Source organism: Zonotrichia leucophrys, chromosome 1A (genome assembly GCF_028769735.1).
Source record: "Zonotrichia leucophrys gambelii isolate GWCS_2022_RI chromosome 1A, RI_Zleu_2.0, whole genome shotgun sequence".
Classification (NCBI taxonomy): Eukaryota; Metazoa; Chordata; class Aves; order Passeriformes; family Passerellidae; genus Zonotrichia; species Zonotrichia leucophrys.
Genome location: NC_088170.1, coordinates 22,093,590 through 22,114,855, shown reverse-complemented (window position 1 = coordinate 22,114,855; position 21,266 = coordinate 22,093,590). Strand labels below are relative to the sequence as shown.

The window sequence follows — 21,266 nt, the reverse complement described above, 5'->3', positions numbered from 1 at the left end:
AGGACCAAAATATCCAGTAATTAACATATGCTGAAGTAACTCTAATTTTTAAAAAGCAGGTATTTTGTTTTAGCAGAAAGTGTTGGGTACTGAAATATATACTGTTTATAAAAAGTTGCTGTTTTGAAGAATGGCTAAGCCATTCAAGATAGGAACACGGGAACACAAATTTCAACTCAAGGGAGAAGCACTATCTGCTCATCAGGTTCTGAGTTTCCTGTGAGGCAAAAAATGACTCACTATAGGTTTGGCAGCCCAGTAATTCTGAGAACAGTGATGCATTAAAGGCAACCCATTTCTATACTGGATAATGAAATAATTTCACAACATATTGGAGCACCACAGTCCAGAATAGGTATCTACAATTGCAACATGGTATATTAACTCAAAACGAACAAACTATTACTCTGACATTTTCTTCCTTTAAAAAATTAATGTTCAATCTTCTATAATAAAAGCCCCATCACTTGCCCTCCATTTGAAGTTGACAAGGTAAGAAAGTAGATCAGTAAAAATAATGAGTCTGTTTTATTAAACAGAGCTAGAAACCAAATTTTGAGGGGACTATCTTTATGGCAGCCAAGATGTTGAATAAAGCTTAACAGAACAGACTACTTCAAGTTTCCAGCCTGCCTTTTTAATATTAATAGTTATAACATGAACAAATGATTCATAGCCAAGTATGAAATGAGAGAAACTTTTCCAAGTATGTGACAGAGAGACCTGAAAGGCACCACTCTGTGTAAATCTGTATTCTTTAACTTCTCTTTTGAAGTGGTGCACTGTGCACAAGATCAACACTCTTAAATCCTGCATCTCCCTTAGAGCTTTCTCTGTTTTATGCCTTTTAAACTGCTTCCAGACAGTGTGCCAGGTCTACATCAATACAGTATTCAAAACTGGATGGCAGACATCGTCCTCTTGTATCTTAAGAAACTTAGCATTGAAGAGAATTTCTGTCTAAGTAAAGATGGATTAGGTCCTTCTTCAGACTGTATGAAAGCTACTCTACTGAGCAACCAGGTAATCTCACATTACAGCTCCAGTCTGGAGTACCACCTAACCAGACAGGATAGTTCTATTTTTCAAAAGGAAGCATTTGAAGATCCTTCTGGCCAGAAACAGACTACTGGAGAAAAATGCATCTTTGAGACCTAGTGAAGCAAGCAGCTGTCTTGGAGCATACAAATTCTTCTTCATAAGGCAGACAGGTAAAGATTTGTACACTGAAGTAAGCCCCAGCTAGTAAAGAAAATTCCCTTTCTTTCATGGATGTAGAAATTATGTGCCAAACCTTTTTACCCATTTAGTACATTGTGTGGCCCCTGGAGGGCCAGATGACACACTGAACAAACAGCAAGCTGTTACACTCTTCAAAAGAGAGGGAAGCAGCATGACAGTGATCTAAGCAAGGAAAAGCAGCAATCCCCTGGAACGCTCAGCTATAGTACAGTCTATGTCAGAAGACAAAGATGATCAAGAGACTGGAGCATCACTCTAATGAGGAAGACTGAGGGAGCTGGACTTGCTCAGCCATGAGAAGAGACAACTGAGAGGGAACCTCATCAATGCTATAATTATCTGAAGGGAGGATGTCAAGAGGATGGAGCTGGGCTCTTCTTGGTGGTACTCAGCAACAGAACAAGAGACAATGGGCAGAAACTGATGCACAGGAAGTTCCACCTGACTGTGAGGAAGAATTCTTTACTGTGTGGGTGACTGAGCACTGGAACAGACGGTCCAGAAAGCATGTGGAATGCTTCCCTTGCTGGAGATATTCAAGAACCATTTGGATGCAACCCTATGCCCTGTGCTCTGGGATGATCCTGCTTGAACAAGGAGGTTGGCCCAGATGACCCACTGTGGTTCCTTCCAAGTTGACCCATTCTGGGATTCTCTGATGCAAACAAACCAAAATATGTGGGGCTTGTCCAAACACCTATTTTATTCACAGCAGACACCATAAATGCTGTGGAAACAAAATGTTTCGGCATGAAGATAGATTACTGTTGCAATGTACAGGGTATTACAGAGCTGCTCAAATTTCTCACGAATTTCCTATACAGCCCTGACATATTACACTGTTGGCTTTGTATCTGACACAGAGCTATTTCCACATTTTTTTCATGTTTGCAAAATGTCTGTAGCGCCCGATAATAATGGAAAAGCCTTCTTGGTAAAACTTGCTGATGCCAAACAAATAGTTGGCACAAACACCAGTAAGACCTCCTGAACACATGATGGGTTAAATATACAAGGATGATAAAAATGGCTTAATAGTCATGACATAGACTCAGCTGTAACTCTCATTTACCAGATGCCAAAGTTATAATCACAGCCTTAACTTCACCATTTCCGATGTGCACAGTTTAAAGCTGCGTTCCTTACGACTCTAGATAAAACCACCCTATTTTTTACTTTGAATATTCAATAATACTATCCCTAAACACCAAATCTGACACATTACTATATGCAGCACTTTTCATTACTGTATAAGTCATATGGTTAAGTTGGACATTTTATCTAACAAGGCAATATTGTTCAACCATTACTGTTCACTTTATTAGTAACCGTTTTAACACAGTCGCAAAATATTTTATTTTCTCCACTGTGAATTAACAACCTTTAAGAAACCCACACAGTCCTCTTCACATATAGTAAATTCAATTTAAGCCTTTTAACAAAATGAGATTGCTAAAGTATTCAGGCATCAGGTCAAAAACCACACAGGATCACAATATTCAAGAGCCTATCTCATTAGCAAACATTGCAGCAAAAGGTGCAACACTGGTGGAAAAACACAGTGAACTAGAAACAGGATTTCAAGTTCCCCAAAATGGAGCTCTAAATGGCTATCAGAGACCCAGTTATTGTAAATCACTATCTGAGCAGAGACTTTTATGTTGCCATAATGTTACATCACAATATTTTTTAAGTGTTACCTGCTACTTGTGCCAATTTATCATGAAGTGCATACAAGCTCTTCATCATGAGACTTATTTCATCTTCCTAGAATGAGAAAAACATATTTATGTTAAAACAAGCAGTCGTACAGATGTACTTTTTTCCTTTTATCCCCAAAATCTTCAATTACCATGAGGAAAAACCCCACGGTTTAAATATGCAGGTAGGAAGCTGTAATGTCTCACACACCAACAATGATGCAGGCAATAGATTCTCAATCCAAATATACACTACATTGAATTTTCAGATCTTGACTGAAGCTGAACTAGATTGCAGCTTGGACTCTGATGGGTCTGCCAGTTCAAACCAAGAGAATCTCAGCAGTATTTTGATACTACAGAGAGAGTAGTGAAATGACTCAAAAGAAATCTGTTTTGTTTGGGGTGGGTTTTTTTTGATAGCTACTGTGTAAAAATAAAAGTTTTATTCTTCATAAATGTGCTGTGGCATTTTATACAAGCCACACTAAAGTACCATCTGGTCACATTCCAGCATAAAATTCAAGCAAAGGAAGGCTTTTGTTGCCCACCTTCCAACTACAGTAATTTAATTTTAAAAAAACCAACCAAATAAACCACCCTCACCAAACAAAAAGCCAAAAGAAAGCACACCAGAAAGCTGTGAACTATAGTGTTGATACTTCCTGCATACACTACAAAACAAAAAGGCCTAATTCCCAAAAGAAGCATGAATATGAGATGCTACTTACAGAGGAGTTAAACTTATCAAGATATCAAGAAATTTATTTAAATATGACCAGGAGCATTTTATATTTAGAAGCAATTATTCAAAACATGAAGACAAAGAACATGCAATTACATACACAATTATGTACACTGAAGGCTATTCTGAAATGTTGAAGTTTTATCAAATGGCTAGGACTAGAGCCTTCATTCCAAAAAATACTCAAAAAAGTAATTTTCCAGTTTGTGCATATGCTGATTATACTAATTTTGAAAAAAAAATAAATATAGTAGGCTTAACTCCCTGATGCACCAGCATTATTGACATAATTTTAAAATGTGCATAGTCCATTTTTTTTTTCTTGTAAGAAAATTGCTACCAGAAAAGCAAAATACTTCTTTCATCGATCAAACAATGGACAAATTATTTCCCAACAGCACCAATTACCAGCATCATCTCTCCCTATTCTGGTACTAGAAAACCATCACTGAGATTAAGTTGATGTAGTTGATACTCCTCAGGAAACTAACCAATTTCATTGACTCATTTCATGGCTGGAGAACACTCTGAATGGCAGAAGGGGAAAATCAGTCTTCCAGCACACACACACCACCAGCAGTGCATCAAGTTAAATTTACTTGCCAGTAGGCACACCCATGACTTCACTAATAGCTACACTGAGATGAACATGAGAAATTTTACTGTGACCATTTTTTTCTAATTAACAGTTGGACCACATAAAAGAAGCAACTGAGCAGTATAACCTTTGTAGCTAACAAACAATCAAGCATGGAAAAGGATTACTATGGAACAGTGCAGTAGAAACAGGAGTAAGTAACATATAGACAAGGCTCTCAGGCCAAGTCCAGTGAACAAAATGCATTCTCTCCACACTAGTAAAGTCATTTTGAAAGAATCCCCAGAATCTGCCTCGAGAAATTTAATTTGTCCAAGAGATTCAGAAACATTTTCTATCCAAGAAACCAGCCAAGGCCACCTGCTTAATATGCAATTACTCACTTTCGGAGAGTTCAATCCTAGACACAAAACCCACCAATCCACCAAACAAAAACACCAAATACCAGACAGTAAACAAAAAAAAAAAAAAACAAACGCCCCCTCCAAGGCCTCCACAATTATCTTGCAATACTTGCTTATATATGTCTAGCAAAAGCAGATCACTATGTTTACAATTCAAGTCAGAAGAGAGAACCACCTGAACGCATGCTGCAGCACTAAGGATAATACAGATAGCTTCAATAGTGACATCTCAAAACTTGTTAGCCTGATACTTCAGACAAAAAAAGTAAATACAGGAACAAGTAACAGAATGGAATCAAAGTGAAAGAGACAAATTTTAAAATCCATTTTGAAGGACTTTAACCCTTGCTCTTCTATAACACTAAATTAGATCCTTGGGTTTCATGTCAACCACCTCTTACCAGCTGTGCTTTCAAGGTTGAAAAGCCAAATGTTACCAGTAAGTGAAAAACTGTTAAATTTAGTCTCAAAATCTCCAATACTCTTTTCTTTCTACAACACAAATTATGTACTATTTTCATTGTGTATGAAGCAACCAGCATGCCACAGCCAAATCTTGTAATCTTATTTACATTGCCCAAGATGAAAAAAAATTTTAAATACCAGTTACAAGAAGTGCATTTACTTCCTGCAAATTTTACTAAAACTGCATCCTTCTGAATAGATCTATATTGTTTGTATACAATCATCTGACAGATTAAAATCTCAACATTAAGTGGTTTTACTTACTTGTATTTTTTTGAGTTCTTCACTAAAGGGATCCTTGACTGTCAAGAAAAAAAGAAAAAAATTAATTCACTCTAGGATCTGAAAACACTAAAAAGGTATACCAACATTGTAGCTTTATGACAACACTGCAATAGTTAAGATAAAAACATGGTCCATAATAAGACAAATAACAGAGACATCTATTAACCTTTGGCCTAACTCTGCATTTGATAATGCAGTATAGTAGCATTTAGGTTTTACTAGATTTTTGTATGTCAACAAATTTCACAGCTATTTCCTTACAAACAAAACTGTACTTGCCATTTGCTGAACTCTTGCTTTATAACTCAATTGCTTTGAAATAATTTGAAGGTTTTACATTTTAGTGGACAATTTAAAAAATGAAAACCTCTCTTTTACTCACCACTAATACATATAACAAAACTCTACAACTCAGAATGTTCTTTTAACAAGAGTGAGATGACACACTGAGAGCTCATGCACTCCCATGCATATAGGTATCCACAAAATATTAAGAGTTGCCCATCCAAGAGTAGACTGACTGACAATATCTTGACTGCTGATCCACAACCATGCTCAAACTGATCAGAGTTATATTTATATTTTAGTTATAAACAGGAAATAGAAATATAAAGGTTGACATATTAGATCAAATTCATGGCTAGATTTCTCATTTAGGAGAAATGGAGGATACAAAAGAAACTAAGGCCCAGCTTATAAAACAGGATTCCCAACCTTAGTCAAGTGTAAGTGAATATGGATAAGGAACAAAAAAATCATTTTCTAAGAAAAAAACCTAATTATTTGTAAAAGAATGTGATTTTTATTAACTGCATGAACTTCAGTAGCACTCTTGTCAGCAGACAAATGTTGATCCATTTCAGCTTAGTTTTGAAAGGAAGTTTGAAGTCCCTTTCTCTGCTCCTACATGTGGCAATGGTTAAGATCCACACTCCTACAGTGACAACCAACAAATGATGTATAAAACAGAGGGACAATGAAAACACTTCCTAAATGAAGAAGGCTTGACTCTCTGCAACTTTGCAAACAAGTCTGTCCATGTGCCTCAGTTCAGAAAAAAATTAAGCATGTTACCAACCCAATAAGCCCTTCGGCTTCTTCTGATACAGCAAATGGAAAAAAAACTAAACCAAACCAAAATCACCCAAACACAGGGACTGGTTTTCACAGACATCCAAATACTGTATTCAGATATAAGATTAATTAAAGCTGATACAAGCAGATGCTGAAGACTCTTGCATACCAAGCCCTACAGCATTTCATGATTTCATTCTATAGGTTTCTATAGGTCCAAATTCACAGCCATTGCTTACTGGATTATCAAGCTACAAACTTTAAAGTTTTATGTATTTCATTCATCAACTCAAACAAACACACCCAGCACACTAAACATTTAATGTAAACAGCCTAAAATAGAATTAAACACCTAGTTTGATTGTTAGTTACCCAGACAAGGATAATTACAGACTCCAGGGTCAATGCTATTCCGCACACATGAAATCTTGACTGAGTAGTGGTTTTAGATTGGAAGGTACAAACACAAGGTACAAGAGGGAGTAGATTTTAGTACACCTGACTAACATACTTACACATATTCAATACTTCCATGCCTGCAAAAACGCAAACTGAAAACTGTCACCTGAAATTCTAGATATGCTAGGGCAGCCCAGAAATTAAGTAGAGGCTATGGTGGTGGTTTGATTTTACTGGGATTGTGATGCTGGGAAAGTCTATCTCATATTTGGGCAACTTCATATTTACATAAATTACACCTTGAATTTGTTAAGGAAGCCAGATGATATGTCAATGTTTGCCTCTCCTTCACAAATACATAGTGGTTACAATGACCAAGAATACCAATCACCTCTTCAAAAAAACTTATCACAAAAATGTAGCAATCTTTGAAACTCTTTAACTCACACTATAGGAATTCCATGAAATCCCTCTGAAGTTAGTGATTGTTACTGTTAACCAAAAACTGAAGTACATTTTATATATGATGCTATTTCGTTTAGCATGACTGGTGCTGTATGAGGCAAGTAAGCAAAATGCAACTGCAGCAATTTATCAGCTGCATATGCAATCACAACTGTTAATCAATCTGCATTTATTTACCACATAACCTCAATTCACTTGAGTTAATAAGGCCACTCCTTAACTTCTTCAGTAATTCGTCTTCTGAATACACCCTTCTTTCTTTTGTCCAGAACCTAATCTCTTACCAAATCCTCCCACATGCTTCAGTCACAGATGCAAAGTTCTCACATACTCCAACATGCCTAAGGTATTTCAATATGTTACGTCAGCATTCTTGGTTCAAAAGCTTTCTTGACAGTTCTTAGAATATGCAACTATATTTGTAAGAGTGATAAATTCTACAAAATGAAACATTATATAAAGAATTAATTATTAATATAATATTTTTTATCTGAACATATATTTCCCAAGGCTCCTCCTCAAAACGGGTTTGAGACCTCAACCAGGCAATAGTTGGCCACCTGGAAAATAGTCTATCAAACTCGCATTCTAATGGACTTCAAAGAACAACTTACCATCTACTTATGCTACAAAGTTAAAACATGTACCCTTGTACAAGAGGTGAGAGTACTAAATACTATTCAGCCCTTTCCTAACATTCATGCCTTCACTTCATTCATCACTCATACACCTTCGAGAGCCCTCTAACTCCCTGCTATAAAAGCCACCTCTGAACCTTTCTGCAGCTCTATGTTCCTCCTAATATTTTAAGGTGACATTTTTAACAGAACCACTGTAATGCCATAATCTATTTTTGAATGTACAGATAATGTGATTTTAGAGATGAAAAAACAAAATTCCAATGTAACTTTAAGGAGCTGTAAAGCTGCAGCAGCAGAAATAAGAATGATCCCAATTAACCAGTAAGCAGCTCGTTTCTCAGTGTGATGCCACAAAGCACCAAATACCATTCACCCACAGGATTCAGGGACTGTGCACTATAACATATCCCTCCAAGGTAGCAGCTTCTGCAGAAACAAGAATGCTTCTCCCTGTGAAGTACTTTTCTCCTCTTCATCCACCAAGCCACAAGCAGACTAAACCCAAAAGAGAAGTAGTAACATTTCCAATATCTGTCTTACAAAGATGTGTTCTGTAAGAGGATAACCTAATGCTTTCCATCAGATTTTTTTCTCCTACTAAAACAAATACATCAGCTGGATAATATACTGCTACCAGAGTAAGAAACAATAGTAGAAGCACTGCTATCAGAAAACATGATCTCGAAACAAGTTTTCAATAATTTTACAACTCAAGAATTTTCAATGTCAGCTAACAGACCTGTAACTTTTTCTAAGTCTAGGATCAAGGTGTGACTTCACCCAGTGACATACCATGTATGTGTCAAGAATAATTCTAAAAAATTGTTCCTCTGAGCTCTTAAACTACCAGAAAATGCCAGAAAAATACCAAACAAACGAGTTATTGCTTGAAATGTTATTCCAGAGCTCCATATTTCAAACTTCTTAAACAAACTAATCCTGTCTTTGTTTTCCTGTTTGCAATTATTCAATGCTCAAAACAGACAAGCAGTTTTGCATTACCTTCCAGTTCCGTATTTCTCTAACTCAGGTAAAAACCATTTCAAAGCAGTAGGCTAAATCTCTCTGCTTTGACATTAAGACATCAAATCATACAGCAATTCCTTCTATATGGATCATCTTTGTGCACTTTGGAAATGGTTTTTATATTTCTATGAGTACCCCATTACAGTCTGAATACTCCTTGGCTGTGTCAGTTTTGAAGATAATGTGCCACAAGGATTAGTGAACTCTACAAATGGCTGAACCTTTCCTTAATATCTAGTCAATTTTCAACTGGCTCAGTTTAAAGCTCTTTTATTGATCATTTTCCCAGCCAATATAATTTTAATTCATTCTATTTCTGAGTAAGTGATGTAACGATTGACAACATAATCAACAATTTCATGTTGTTCCCTTCTACCGACAAAGTTCCCCTCCAAAAGAATTAAAAATCATATTTGTGATACATACTTCAGACACATTTTCTATCAGCTCTGAAAATAAGAGTCTTCATTATTTCAGGTAAAACGATATGACCTATCAGAATTTCCCTTTGGAGTTTTCACTACTTAAAAAAATAAAAAGCCCAAAAAATTACAACAAAATAACCATCTCCTTTGTTTAGCTGTATCACCCTTTCTAGAAAGATTCAAATCTACTCCTGCTACTTAAATGCTGGTTAGAATAGACCTTAATGTTGAAAGGTGCCCCTGTGAGTCATGCCAATTTAATTCATATTTAAGAAGAGACACAAGTGTTTTGGGAAAGCTTCTCATCAGATTATTCAGTTTCACTAAATAATAACATTCATTTCATTTTAGTACTCGCATTAGTGATCAAAAAACCTAAAAATTATAAAAGCTGTCAGTTCTTAAGAGTATTTAAGGAAATACTTTTAAGTAACAGTATTTGCACACATGCTCTTTTGCATTATATTACAAATAGAAGAAACAGTTGTCTCTGTTCTACCAGGGAAAATGGCCCAAAAGTTCACTTGCTGTGCATTGTAAAAATTAGATTAAAATCACATACACACAGTATTCACCACAGGCTAGTGTGCATACATAGGAAATAAAAAACCCACCACACTAAGACTGCTCTTATAAGCAGTTGCAAAACATTACCAGGAGAAACGTTAGACTTCAGACACATACCAGCATTTTACTATGGATAGAGAATCAGAACAGTCTTCTGAAATAGCTCTTCTGCGTTTTTCTGCACCTCTCCCAAATAATTTTAGCTCCCTACATTTTATAAGGTTAAAAAAATATCCACTGCTTCTACAAATGAACACAAATTTAGAAAAAAGGGGAAACTCCATCTTGAAAGCATAGCAACACAACATGTTTTATGTTAAACTAGGAAGCATTCGGCTTTCCTCAAACTCCAAAGTTCAAAGTGGAAAGCAAACTAATAAAGCAAGTGTTATTGAAACACAGAAGGTTTAAGAATCAATGGGAAGCTGCAATTAAATATTGAATCTACTGTCTCTCTGCCAAGGGGCCCAGTCTTGATACAAATATCCTGTGATTTCATACAAGTAATAAGGATTTCTGTCTTGAAGAGTTTCCAAAATAAAATCACAGTTATAACCTCTTCTTCCAGACAGACTTCAGTTACAAAGTACTAATAAGAGTATGAACAGTTTACAACATCCAAAGGTAACATTTTGATCAGGAACAAAGTCAAGATACAGATCACAGGAATTTTTCATTTTTAAAACTGGGGTTCTGTTGCGCCTCTGTCCTTTAAATCATTCAGCACACATTGTTCTATCAGTGCTTGCTGCACTAAGAGCAGCAGAACTGCTGAACAATACATTTACCAAGCCTGAACACAACAGCACAACACTGAAAACAGGTGCTCCATGCAGGACATAGAGAGGGAGTTGCTAGCAGGTCTCTTGGCACGACAAAGATGCGCATTCATGGAGGAAGCAGCAGACAGTTTACAAGTATCCACAGTAGTTAAGAGAAGAAAGAAAACCGCTCACCACATACTGTACAAGTTAGAAGGGCTCAAAATCAGAATGCGCTCAGCAGTTAATACACAACATAACACTAGACTGGACATGCATAACACCAGGGAATATTTAGTTACTTCCATTTTTACTCCTCCAGACTAAGACTGAAGAGCTGGCTAAACCTTCCAGGTTGTCTACCACAGTAACTGCTTTTGTTTGATGATTTGTTTGATTAATCTACCTGGTTCAAATAAAAATTATCCAAAGGCAACAACTGGACTAACACACCATCATCCTTTACTCAGATGAAGAGTCTGCTTGAACTAAGACTGAACTTGAACTAACGTTATGATCTCTATTTATTAATGAAATAGGTTATGCCTATTAGTTAAAAGGTTACATCATCAGCTTGTGGATTAAGGTGATGAATCTTCCAGCAGTACTGTGCACACTTCTGACCCTGGTGGATCTAGAGAGGAGGAGAAAAACAAGAAAATCCAAAACATTTCTTGGCAAGAAACTCACTTGCCATAGAGAAACAGGAAATAAAGAAGACAGGAAGTACAAGTGAGTCTTACCAATATCTCAAACACTAGGGGCAATAAAACTGTACCACACCTTTGGCACATGACAACTCTGCAGTATGCAGGTCACTACATAGTGGCATAAAACTCAGTGCTTGAACTATGAAAAAAAAGTTTACAGAATAAGATCCTAATTCTTTCCTCAAACCACGTATCTCATGCCTAAGGGAGCTGGCCATATAGTTAGTCTGATCCCAAAGCTTGTGTAAGCAGCTCGGAACATTTCCATCTTCTAAATGGCAAAGGATATCACATGCTAACTCATTCCCTTACAGAAGGAATTGGCAGACCCTATTTGGCCTTAGGTCCTCAATTACCAGGACAGCTCCTTCTCAGGGCTGCAGCAAAACTTAACAGGCATTGATCATAATACACCCAGGATCACCAGATCGAACTGTGCATATGTACCTGCCCATTCTGAATGAATGAGCTCTAAGGAGTAATCAAAAGATTGGTACTTCTACTCCTGGTTCCAAGGTCACTGTACAAACAGTATAGCAGTACAGCTTCTTTGGTGTTCTCAACGCTACCTTTTTAGTTTCTTTGAGTTTATATCAAAATGAACATGCATTTATTATTATATGCAAAAGACAAAGTACCCAAACATGAACACATCCTTTAGCAAAGCTCAGATTCCCCATTTCCCATAGTGCCTTACTCTTTTATCCACACCTGCTTTTACATACGCAGATGTAAAAGCATAAGTACTTCTCATGCTTACAGATAAGCAGAACAGAAAAGCAGCACCAAATAACATTGTGGGAGGTACAGCACAGTACCATTGAACATTAAAAACTCCACATTGAACATTACAAACTCTAGCAAGCCTTCTAACACAGAAGGAACCTACATGAGCTCGGCTTTAAGATGTGCAGTGGTTCTTCAATCAATCTCTGCCCAGATCAGTATGCTTCTTCCCATCAGTACCACTGCCCCTTTCGACAAGCTTTTCTGTATCAGAATTGCTCAGTGGGCAGAAGCTACCAAGGTTACTTTTGATCAAGACCTGAGCTACACCATGTCCTTATTTACTATAATCACAGCAAAGGCACTGCTACCTTCTTTCACAGTCACTGACCAGTAAACTTATTGCCCTCAACCTAACACAAATCACAACAGACAACTAATTTTAGCAGAAAATACATTCACAAGAACTATATAGGCAAAAGGAACATATGCCTCATGATTACAACACTCCATGATTCTCCACAACACTAGAAAAGCACTTTCATCAACAAAAAACCACTGTACTGGCTTAATTTACTTGCCTAAGCTTTTTAGTGAAGCAACTTTCTCAAGCAGCAGTTCTGGCCTGTTCAAATGTCCATACTGTTACTGAAGCACAAGTCCAGAAGCATGACAGGGATCAGTTGGGTACAACTCTACAACTCCTGCCAGCTTAGCTGGGTAAGCAGTCAAGCTAAAGTTTGAAATCTACTACTCTCAGATGAAACACAGATCTCAAAAGGATTTAAATGTAAATGGTTTTTAGAAACACAATCCCAGAGATAGGAGGACTGCAGGCCTGATTCTCCTCCTGTACTGGGATAACTATAGACTGTGAACTGAAACAGGGCTAAGTAGGGCTCCTACAAGGCAAAAATTTAAGTCTTTGTGTATCATGGGCTCTTCTTTAAAATATTTCCACTGCATCCATTATCACTCTATGCATCTGTCCTAAGCAGAAATATCTGTATTGCACTTGAACAGTATTAGAGTTGACTGAGGTTCTTAACAAATGAAACAAGTCTGCTTTTTGCTTTCCCACACCTTTCTAGTCTCTAGTGCTTTTTAAAATGTAAAAGTTGCTACCAGATCTGCTTTCAGATTCTGGATCACCTTTCTCACATTAGAAATGAAATTTGCTTTTGAGAAAACTATGCACTGTAGAATGCAGTGCAAACTTCTGATTACTTTTTGATATCTAATGAAAAGAGGCTAACTCCTGTCAGAGCTTTTCTGCATCCCTGGTCCCCAGGAAAATGATTCTAGTCCAGATTTTCCATTACTTACTTCGAAAAAACTCATGGCTTCCAACAGTAACTTTGAAAAAATGTCGTAACAAGAATCTACAGTAATGGCATAAGGAATGTTTTGTGCACATCTGCTAACAGCAGCACACTTAAACACATGAATGCAAAGTAGTCATAAATATTCTGAACAAAGTATCAACTACCACTATCTCCCTAAAAACAGGAATTCTGAATTTCCATCAGTTTTGTTTCTAACACTGCTGAGCAATTTTCTTATTTATTCTTTATACTCCATATCTATTACAAAGGTGAATAGACTGTTTATAATCCTTTAGGAAGGACTTGAAGCTGTCAGCTGAGCTATTCTGTACTACATAGCAATTACTTAGACTTTCCTAGATGAAAGTCACTAAATAATAATTATTCAACTTTCCTAGATAAAAGGCCAAATTATTCCTCATTTTAAAGAATAATTTCTGACATACCATAAGGAAGATGAGAGCTTAGAATTGCCAAGAATCCTAAGGAAATCTAACTATGCTGCCTGGCTTTACCTTATGAAGACAGCCTAGGGATTCTTCTTGTTTGATATACTGATTTTGATCCAAAACTCATCAAACCATAGAACTGAGATTGCTACAACAGAGATCAGTCTTTAAGAAAAACGCCAGGATTTTCTTTTATATCACCTAGCTGAGAAATACTTGCTAACTAGGATTTCAAGCAATATACAGAAAGTGAAACAGCAACATGCTAGTATTTCAATATAAGTTGTTACATTGTCGAATACAAGTCAGGGTATCCTTTGCAAAGCACAAGTAACGTTAATAGGCACACAACACAGAAATGTTACAAATCTTTTAATTTTTCTCTCTCCCTTTATTATGTCCTCTTCCATAAGTACTTCCTATCCACAAACAATTTTATTCTATTAAAGCCAACACTGTAAAGAACAGACTCTTCTGAGAAGGTGATCTTAGAAGGCAAGTAAATTGATAACAGTTATCTGCAAAATACCACAGCACTTCAACAGTAATTTGCAGGCCTGTGAGCTTAACAGTCATCATCTTGTCTTTTATACAGCAAGTCTAACTTCTTAGCAATTAAATTCCCTGCATAAAATTCCATGGAAGTTTTAACACCTGAGAGATTTAGACTTCAAGAACAAAGGAACATCAATGGAATTGAATAAAACTCTTAGAATTGTGATTTGCTTAAGCTTACACATGGAATATGCACAACTGCTAAGTCTCCCTGAATTAACATTTCAAAAACACAAGTTGTAGTAAATATAGTAAGGATTATCCTCCTAGCAGTTGTTTTGTAACAAGTATCATAGAAAGACCAAAATTGCTAGCAACAGATGTCACTTTAGAAGGCTTCTTATAAGAAAATAAGACTTTAAACAAGACCTACCTGAAACTTTCAAGATTCATTTTTTGTTGTGATGGTTTTGTTCTGTTCTGTTTTTTTCTTTTGTCACATCAACTGCTTCCCAGACAAAGTACTGGAGCAGAAATGGTGGAAGTAACCTACATACAATCTATTTCAGATGACAGACTTCAACAGTATCTGTACTAGCACCCACATCTTTCAGAAAGAAAGTGAACCAGATCTGAAAGCAACATCAACCCATCTGATAACTGTTACCAACTTTTCATTAAAAACAACTTCAGAATTAACTTCCAGGAACAGCCACTAGAGATGCTCAGAACAACATCACAAAAGCACAGAAGTTGAAAGAGATATACACACACCTCTCCAGGATTTGAAGAACCTAGGAAGTAGACTACAGTGTACCATTCTCCTGACAAAATATTATGCTGGCTTGGCAAGAAGTTGCTATAATCCCATGGCCTTTTGAAGGCAGGTGCAAACAAAACATGCTTTACAGCCAGAGCAAAAGGAACGAGGTTACGAGCACCAAGCCCAAACTGATGTTTTTCAAATGTAGTACTGTCAGAGACAGCAAGCATAACAGGCACTAGCATTAGCTGGGTCTTTTATGTGAGCTTGAAGAGCAGTTCATTTCAGCGGGTTTAAGAAAAACCCCATCTATATTTTAGACAGCAAAATGCATAAAAGCCTTAATTCAAGTGACGTTTATAGCTCAGATACAGAAGGATTAGCCCAGTTCTGATTTTTTTTATGCTACATGTGAAAAAACTGAAGCACTTCATTACTATTTCAGAGCACTGCATAAAAAATCATTTGAACACTATGCACAAGTCTCTTGTAAAATGTAAGTGTAAGTGACAAGTCCCTTGTGAAATAATCTGCTCACCCCTTCCCATTTATGTTACTCCACCTGGCCTAAATTCAACTCCAACACCTGCTTTTAAGCCTCCCTCTCATCAGACACACCTCCTCTGTTCTTAGATTGACAAATATGTAAGTGTTGATATTGAGTGTACTTTGTGATAAGTATTTCTCAACATCACAAACATACTATCGCCTTACTTTGATTGCATTTCATTTTAAACACTTAACTGTTAAGAAAACCAACATTAAGCTCACTGTGCATCATTCCCTGCAAATTTAAAATAAGAAGTCACCAAATATACAAATAACTGTCTTTATTGCTTTATCATAGTAAGCATGATAATTAGATGCATATATTACAACTCTGCTGAACCATGAAAGTTTTTATGACACAGACTGGAAATTAAAATAGCTGATTTTCTTCCACCATCAAATCACTCTCACTCAACAGAATCTAACCTACAACCACCTAAAAGACAGAAAAATCTCAATATCCAATTGCCTAAATGATAAGGCTGTTTTTGAGATATACAACTATTTTAATTAAAAAGTATGAATCATTTCTGCTTCTATTAAAAAAACCAGACAATACACCCATATAAACATAAGAGTCAAAGGACTCACTTGGATGATGTTTAAGCTTAGGAAGACAGGGTTCTCCCCCTTTTCAGTAAACATCAGTCTTTATTAGCCTGTCTTGTCTGTTCTTGCCCGTTCTACAGACCCACCGTATTTTTGTTCCATATGTTGATTTAAAAGGAATTTAGTAAGCACGTGCTAAACATATGGGCAAGGTAAGTCCCTCCTCATTCCCACATTGCTTAAAAGAAGTGGCCTGCTCCTCTTCCTATCAAAGGAGCTAGCCACAAAACCTGCTGTTTGCTTCTGCCAAAGGACACTATTCCCGTTCCCATTTGTTATGTTGCAGCGAAGCCTGGGGCTGTGAGGAAGCAGCACAGATGAAATACGAGTGCCATTGCCAGAACGATTCTTCAGGAAATCCACTTTCGAGAGTTCCACTGCAAAGAGAGCAAGTAAGAACCGGCCAAGAACTGGTTTACTTGAACTACCAAGCAACACTGGGCTACCAGAGCACTGACTAGGCAGCTTATCCTAAGCAAGGTCCTCTAAGAAGAGCACAATTTTTCCTGTGTAACAGTCCCAGCTGGGTTAACTTTTTAAGAGCAATATACTCAACACAGTCATCCCACATGCTCTGAAGGAACGTTCACACATTCCAAAACAAATTTTTTTCAATACAAAAAAAAAACAAAAAAAAAAAAAAATCCACTCTGAACTTTAAGAACTATTGCTATCTGCATTGCTGAAACACTCAACTTTTACCAAACAGGAAGACAAGCCAGTTTTAACTCAACCACTGAATTTGGCAGTTTACCCCAGGCTGACAGATCTTCTCCGGTTAAAATCATATTTCAAGACCAAATGCAGCATATAATACTTATGCTAGTACAAGAATACAGCTTATCCATACATAAGAAAATGCAGGCATGTCTCTATCAGTTATGGCCAGAAGCTGACCAGAGTATGAGCAGTCCTAACAGTCACACTACACTGTGTCTAATTATAGCCCACCTGTGTATGTTCACAGCCAGCTCAAAAAACAAGACTGAACAAGACTTAAAAGCCACGTGGACCATCGCAATGAAACCACTGCAAATCCCCAAGTCCTTGCTGCTACCGTCCTTCCTCAACACTAAATGTTTTACATGCCACCCCCACCCCCCTGTCAAAGAGCATTAAACAGAATTTTAAATTATTCTGCTACCCTAATGTAATGAACAAAGTTTGAAAGGGAATAAAAAAAAGCCAGCCCACACGGCTGCCCTGGGACATCTAGCAGATCCCAAGGTAATAGTCAGATCATTCCTTACAAGGCACTGTATACATGTCCACAAATGAGGACATAAATCCTCTACTCTCCATAAAAAAAAAAATGTACATACTTGCCCCACTTGTACACCCCACAACATCCTCAATCATTTCAAGAAGAGTGCAAGCTGCCAACAACTTTCTAACGCTCTTACATCCCAAAACCAGATTTTTGCATAATTTCTTACCAGAAGCAGTGAAAACTCAGGACAGCAATGTAATGGTTTTTCTTTCTGATGTTAGAATCTCCACTGTCCATTTCAAAACAGCCAAGAACTGAATTAGCATGAATCACTACCCTCAGGTGGTATGTTTCCATTTTGGTATTCTTCAAAAATGGTAGGTTTTAAATCCATTCCAAGTTACTTCCACATGTTAAAGGAGTTCCCAAATAATTCAGTATTTTAAAAAAAAAGAATGCTCTGAAATTCAGACTAAAGCACAGCAGTAATTCATGTATAAACGTTATTATCAACTAAATTTAGAAGGAATCACTTATTAGAAAACAATACACAATATGTCAAGCATTCACTGCACAAAATCTGTCATAGTGCACAACATCATCTCAACCTAGGATCCTTTTCAAGCCTCAGCACACATGAATGAAAACAACCTGTTTCATTACCAAACAACTACAGCCAAATCTCAGCCCTGCAGGAATCCCAGGTATCTAACTGTGCACTTACCCCTGCAAGATTAACGTAAAGTCTTACCTCGCCAATTCTCCATTAACGATACTCCTGCTAAATTGAACAAAACCCACAGAACTGCTTTGGGAAGAAAACTTGCTAGAAAGTAAGGTATCAACAGATTAGAGCAGGGAATGCTGGGATTTAAGTTTATCCTCAAATATCTTGCAAGCTTATTACACCAGCTTGCAAAGCGCATACATAAGGAAAGACAATTTCTCTGTGCACCATCCTCTAAAGAGAGATTATACTAAGGTGGAACCCAGAACTGTTCAGTAAGAGAGGTCTGGGAACGCAAAGGCGCATTAACAGTTGTTACATCCAGTTGCAGAAACTCCTCTTACCCTTCACCTAATACTTACTGTTGGCTCCCACATCCTCAGCTACTCCAGAACCTCTCATTCTCAGGTATGTGAATCCCAGTATCAGAAAGAACAAGCATGCAGCAGTTAAGAGGAACATGGACAGGTAATGTGCACTGAAGCCTCCAGTGGTGGATACCTCCTCTCTTTTGAACTGTTGGAGAAGCTCCTCCTCGGGCTCAGAGAGATTCTTCTTGTAGGTGTTTTTCAGGTAGGTATGATTTGAACCCGTATGATTGGAGTGGTTGAGTCTAAGGGAGGAGGTGGTTCCACCCGGGGGAAGGCTATTAGTAGATGAATAAATCCTGGATTCAACATTACAGCTACCAGGAGCACCGCTGAGAACATGGTTATTGGTCGCTTTCCTAATGGCGCCTGGAGGGTCAGTGATTTTGCCGCTGTCCACGTCCGTGAGCGGTGGTGGCAACAGCAATACTGATGGGGATTTCTTGGGTAGGCCAATGCGGTATCTGGGGCTGGGAGGACTAGAGTCCAGATTTTCACATCCTCCTCCTCCTCCTCTTCCCCCAGCCGCCGCCGCCGCCTCCTCCTCCTCCTCCTGATTTCTGCCCCTGTCTAGACTGCCGGCAGCAGCCGCCCCCGCCGCCCTGTCATTCGTTACGAGCACAGCAGCACCGCAGCCTCCGCCAGCCCTTTCTTGGCCCGTCTCCATCACGCCAGCGCCGGCTGCAGCGCATTTGCTTGTTATGAATGGAGCAGGCGACTTGCTGAGGCTCCGTCTGGGCCGGCGAACTGCAGACTCCTCCTGCTGTTTGGCCCTAGCCCCCGCCGCCTCCTCCTCCTCCGAGTCCGAGTACTTGTCCCTGCTGCCTCCGTAGGAGAGGAGCCGGTTCCCGTTCACGGTCCGGTTCTTCCACCGCTGCTGCTCGCTCTCCTTTTCCTCCTCCTCTTCGTCGTCGTCCTCCTCCTCGCCGTCCCCGAGCTCCCTCAGACCCTGAGTCGCCGTCGGTCTCCTGGCCGCCGCCCCCCACCAGGCGTTGGGCTTCCGCCGGGCCGCCTCCTCCGGGGGGGAGCTGCTGCTCACGCCGCAGGCGCCGTGGGGGGCGGCGGGCCTGAGGCCGCGGAAGAGGGGCGCAGCGCGCTCCCTCCTGCCGCCGGCCTGGCCCCGGGGGCTGCTCTCCGCGTCCGACTCGTCCGAGCTGAAGCCCAGCAGCACTTTGCCGCCCCCGGCAGGGGGTGCGGCGCGGCCCCGGCCGCCTCCGGCGGCAGTCCCGGGGAGGAAGGGGTGCTCGGCGCCGGCCAGCCGCGCTCCCGGGGCCGCCCGCCCGGGGCCGCCGCCTCCGCCCGGCGCCGCTCCGGCTCCCGTGTTATTGTTGTTGCTGTTCCGGGTCTTGTTGGCGCCGCCGCCGCGGGCCCCGGCCCGTTCATCCTCGCGCAGCTTCTTCAGCTTCTTCAGGTAGACGGGCCGGGTGCTCTCGGTGACCGGCCCCGGGGAGAAGCCGAAGCGCCTCAGCTCCGAGAAGAGCTCCTCGTCCGTGAGCTGCGCGGCCGTCGCCATTTTCCGCTCCCCGCCGCCGCCGCCGCGGCGCTTCCGACCCACGCGCCGCGCCGCGCTCCCCGCCGGAACTGACGCGCCGCACTCGGCTGTGGCCGAGACCCGCCCGTCACCCCGCGGCGCCGCCCGCCGGGAGCGCGGCCGGGCGGGCGGGGGATGAGCGGGGCGGGGCCGCCCGGCGCCGCCGGCCCTTCCCGGCCGCCCCCGCTCGGTCGCGGCTGTCGCGTGGGGCTGGCGCCACTCCCGCCGCCACCGCGAGAGATGGGGCCCAGGATTGCCCCGTCCGCCCCCGGGCTCGCAGAGGGGGTCCTGGGCGGCAGTCGCGCCGTGGCGGGCGGCGGATGGGAGCAGGGAGGGCACCGTCGAACGGGCGGCCCCCAGCATGGCGCGGGCGGCCTGTGGGAGGCGCTCTCGGCCGCGGCGGGGAAGCGGCGGGGCGGGGGCCGCTGAGTGCGGGGCTGGGGGGAGACAGCGGCGGCTTTCGGAGCTGGAGCAGCCGCGCTGGTGGGAAACGCGCTGGGTCAGGCTCGCTTGTGAACAGGCAGAACCGCGGCTGCTGCCGAGTGTCGGGAATGCGCTGCAGTGAGCAGCGTCAGACCCAGCCCTGAACCTCCACTAGCGCCATTCCCGAGTGTCAAATTTAGCCTAAAGGTGGCTGGAGAAATGGGAAGAGGCTTCGTGCACCTCTTGGCGGGCCGTTCCCGAGGTGGCAGGCAGCAGCTCCTTTCCACCAATGTGCCTGGTGGGAGCAAAGAGCAAACCTCTCCCTGTTGCAGCTCCAGCATCAGGACATCTCGGCTGTGAGCAGACATACAACCTCTCATACATACGAGAGGACGTAGTCTTAAGCTGGGCTAGGGGAGAAGGTGATTAGACATTGTAATGGACTGCCCATGGATGTGGCAGACACACGCCTGGAGATGTTTAAACAAAGTGCCACATCCAGTCTTAGTGCTGTGTTCTAGTTGTCACGGTGTTATTCAGTCATAAGTTGGATTTGATGATCTGAGGTCTTTTCCAGCTTAATA

At 40.5% G+C, this 21,266-nt stretch overlaps 1 protein-coding gene across 2 annotated transcripts in view; it reads right to left on the bottom strand.

Annotated features, from left to right (window-relative positions):
- LEMD3 (LEM domain containing 3) overlaps nt 1-20,308 on the bottom strand; it is a 40,979-nt gene extending 20,671 nt beyond the window's left edge. For both annotated transcript variants that reach the window (XM_064701874.1, XM_064701875.1), the window contains exons 1-3: nt 18,723-20,308; nt 5,419-5,456; nt 2,943-3,009 (exon numbers count right to left, since the gene is read on the bottom strand). In XM_064701874.1, the coding sequence (XP_064557944.1) occupies nt 2,943-3,009; nt 5,419-5,456; nt 18,723-20,241 (1,624 nt within the window). In that variant the 5' untranslated portion in view covers nt 20,242-20,308. The remainder of the gene's footprint in view (nt 1-2,942; nt 3,010-5,418; nt 5,457-18,722) is intronic.
- Between the last annotated feature and the right edge of the window lie 958 nt (nt 20,309-21,266).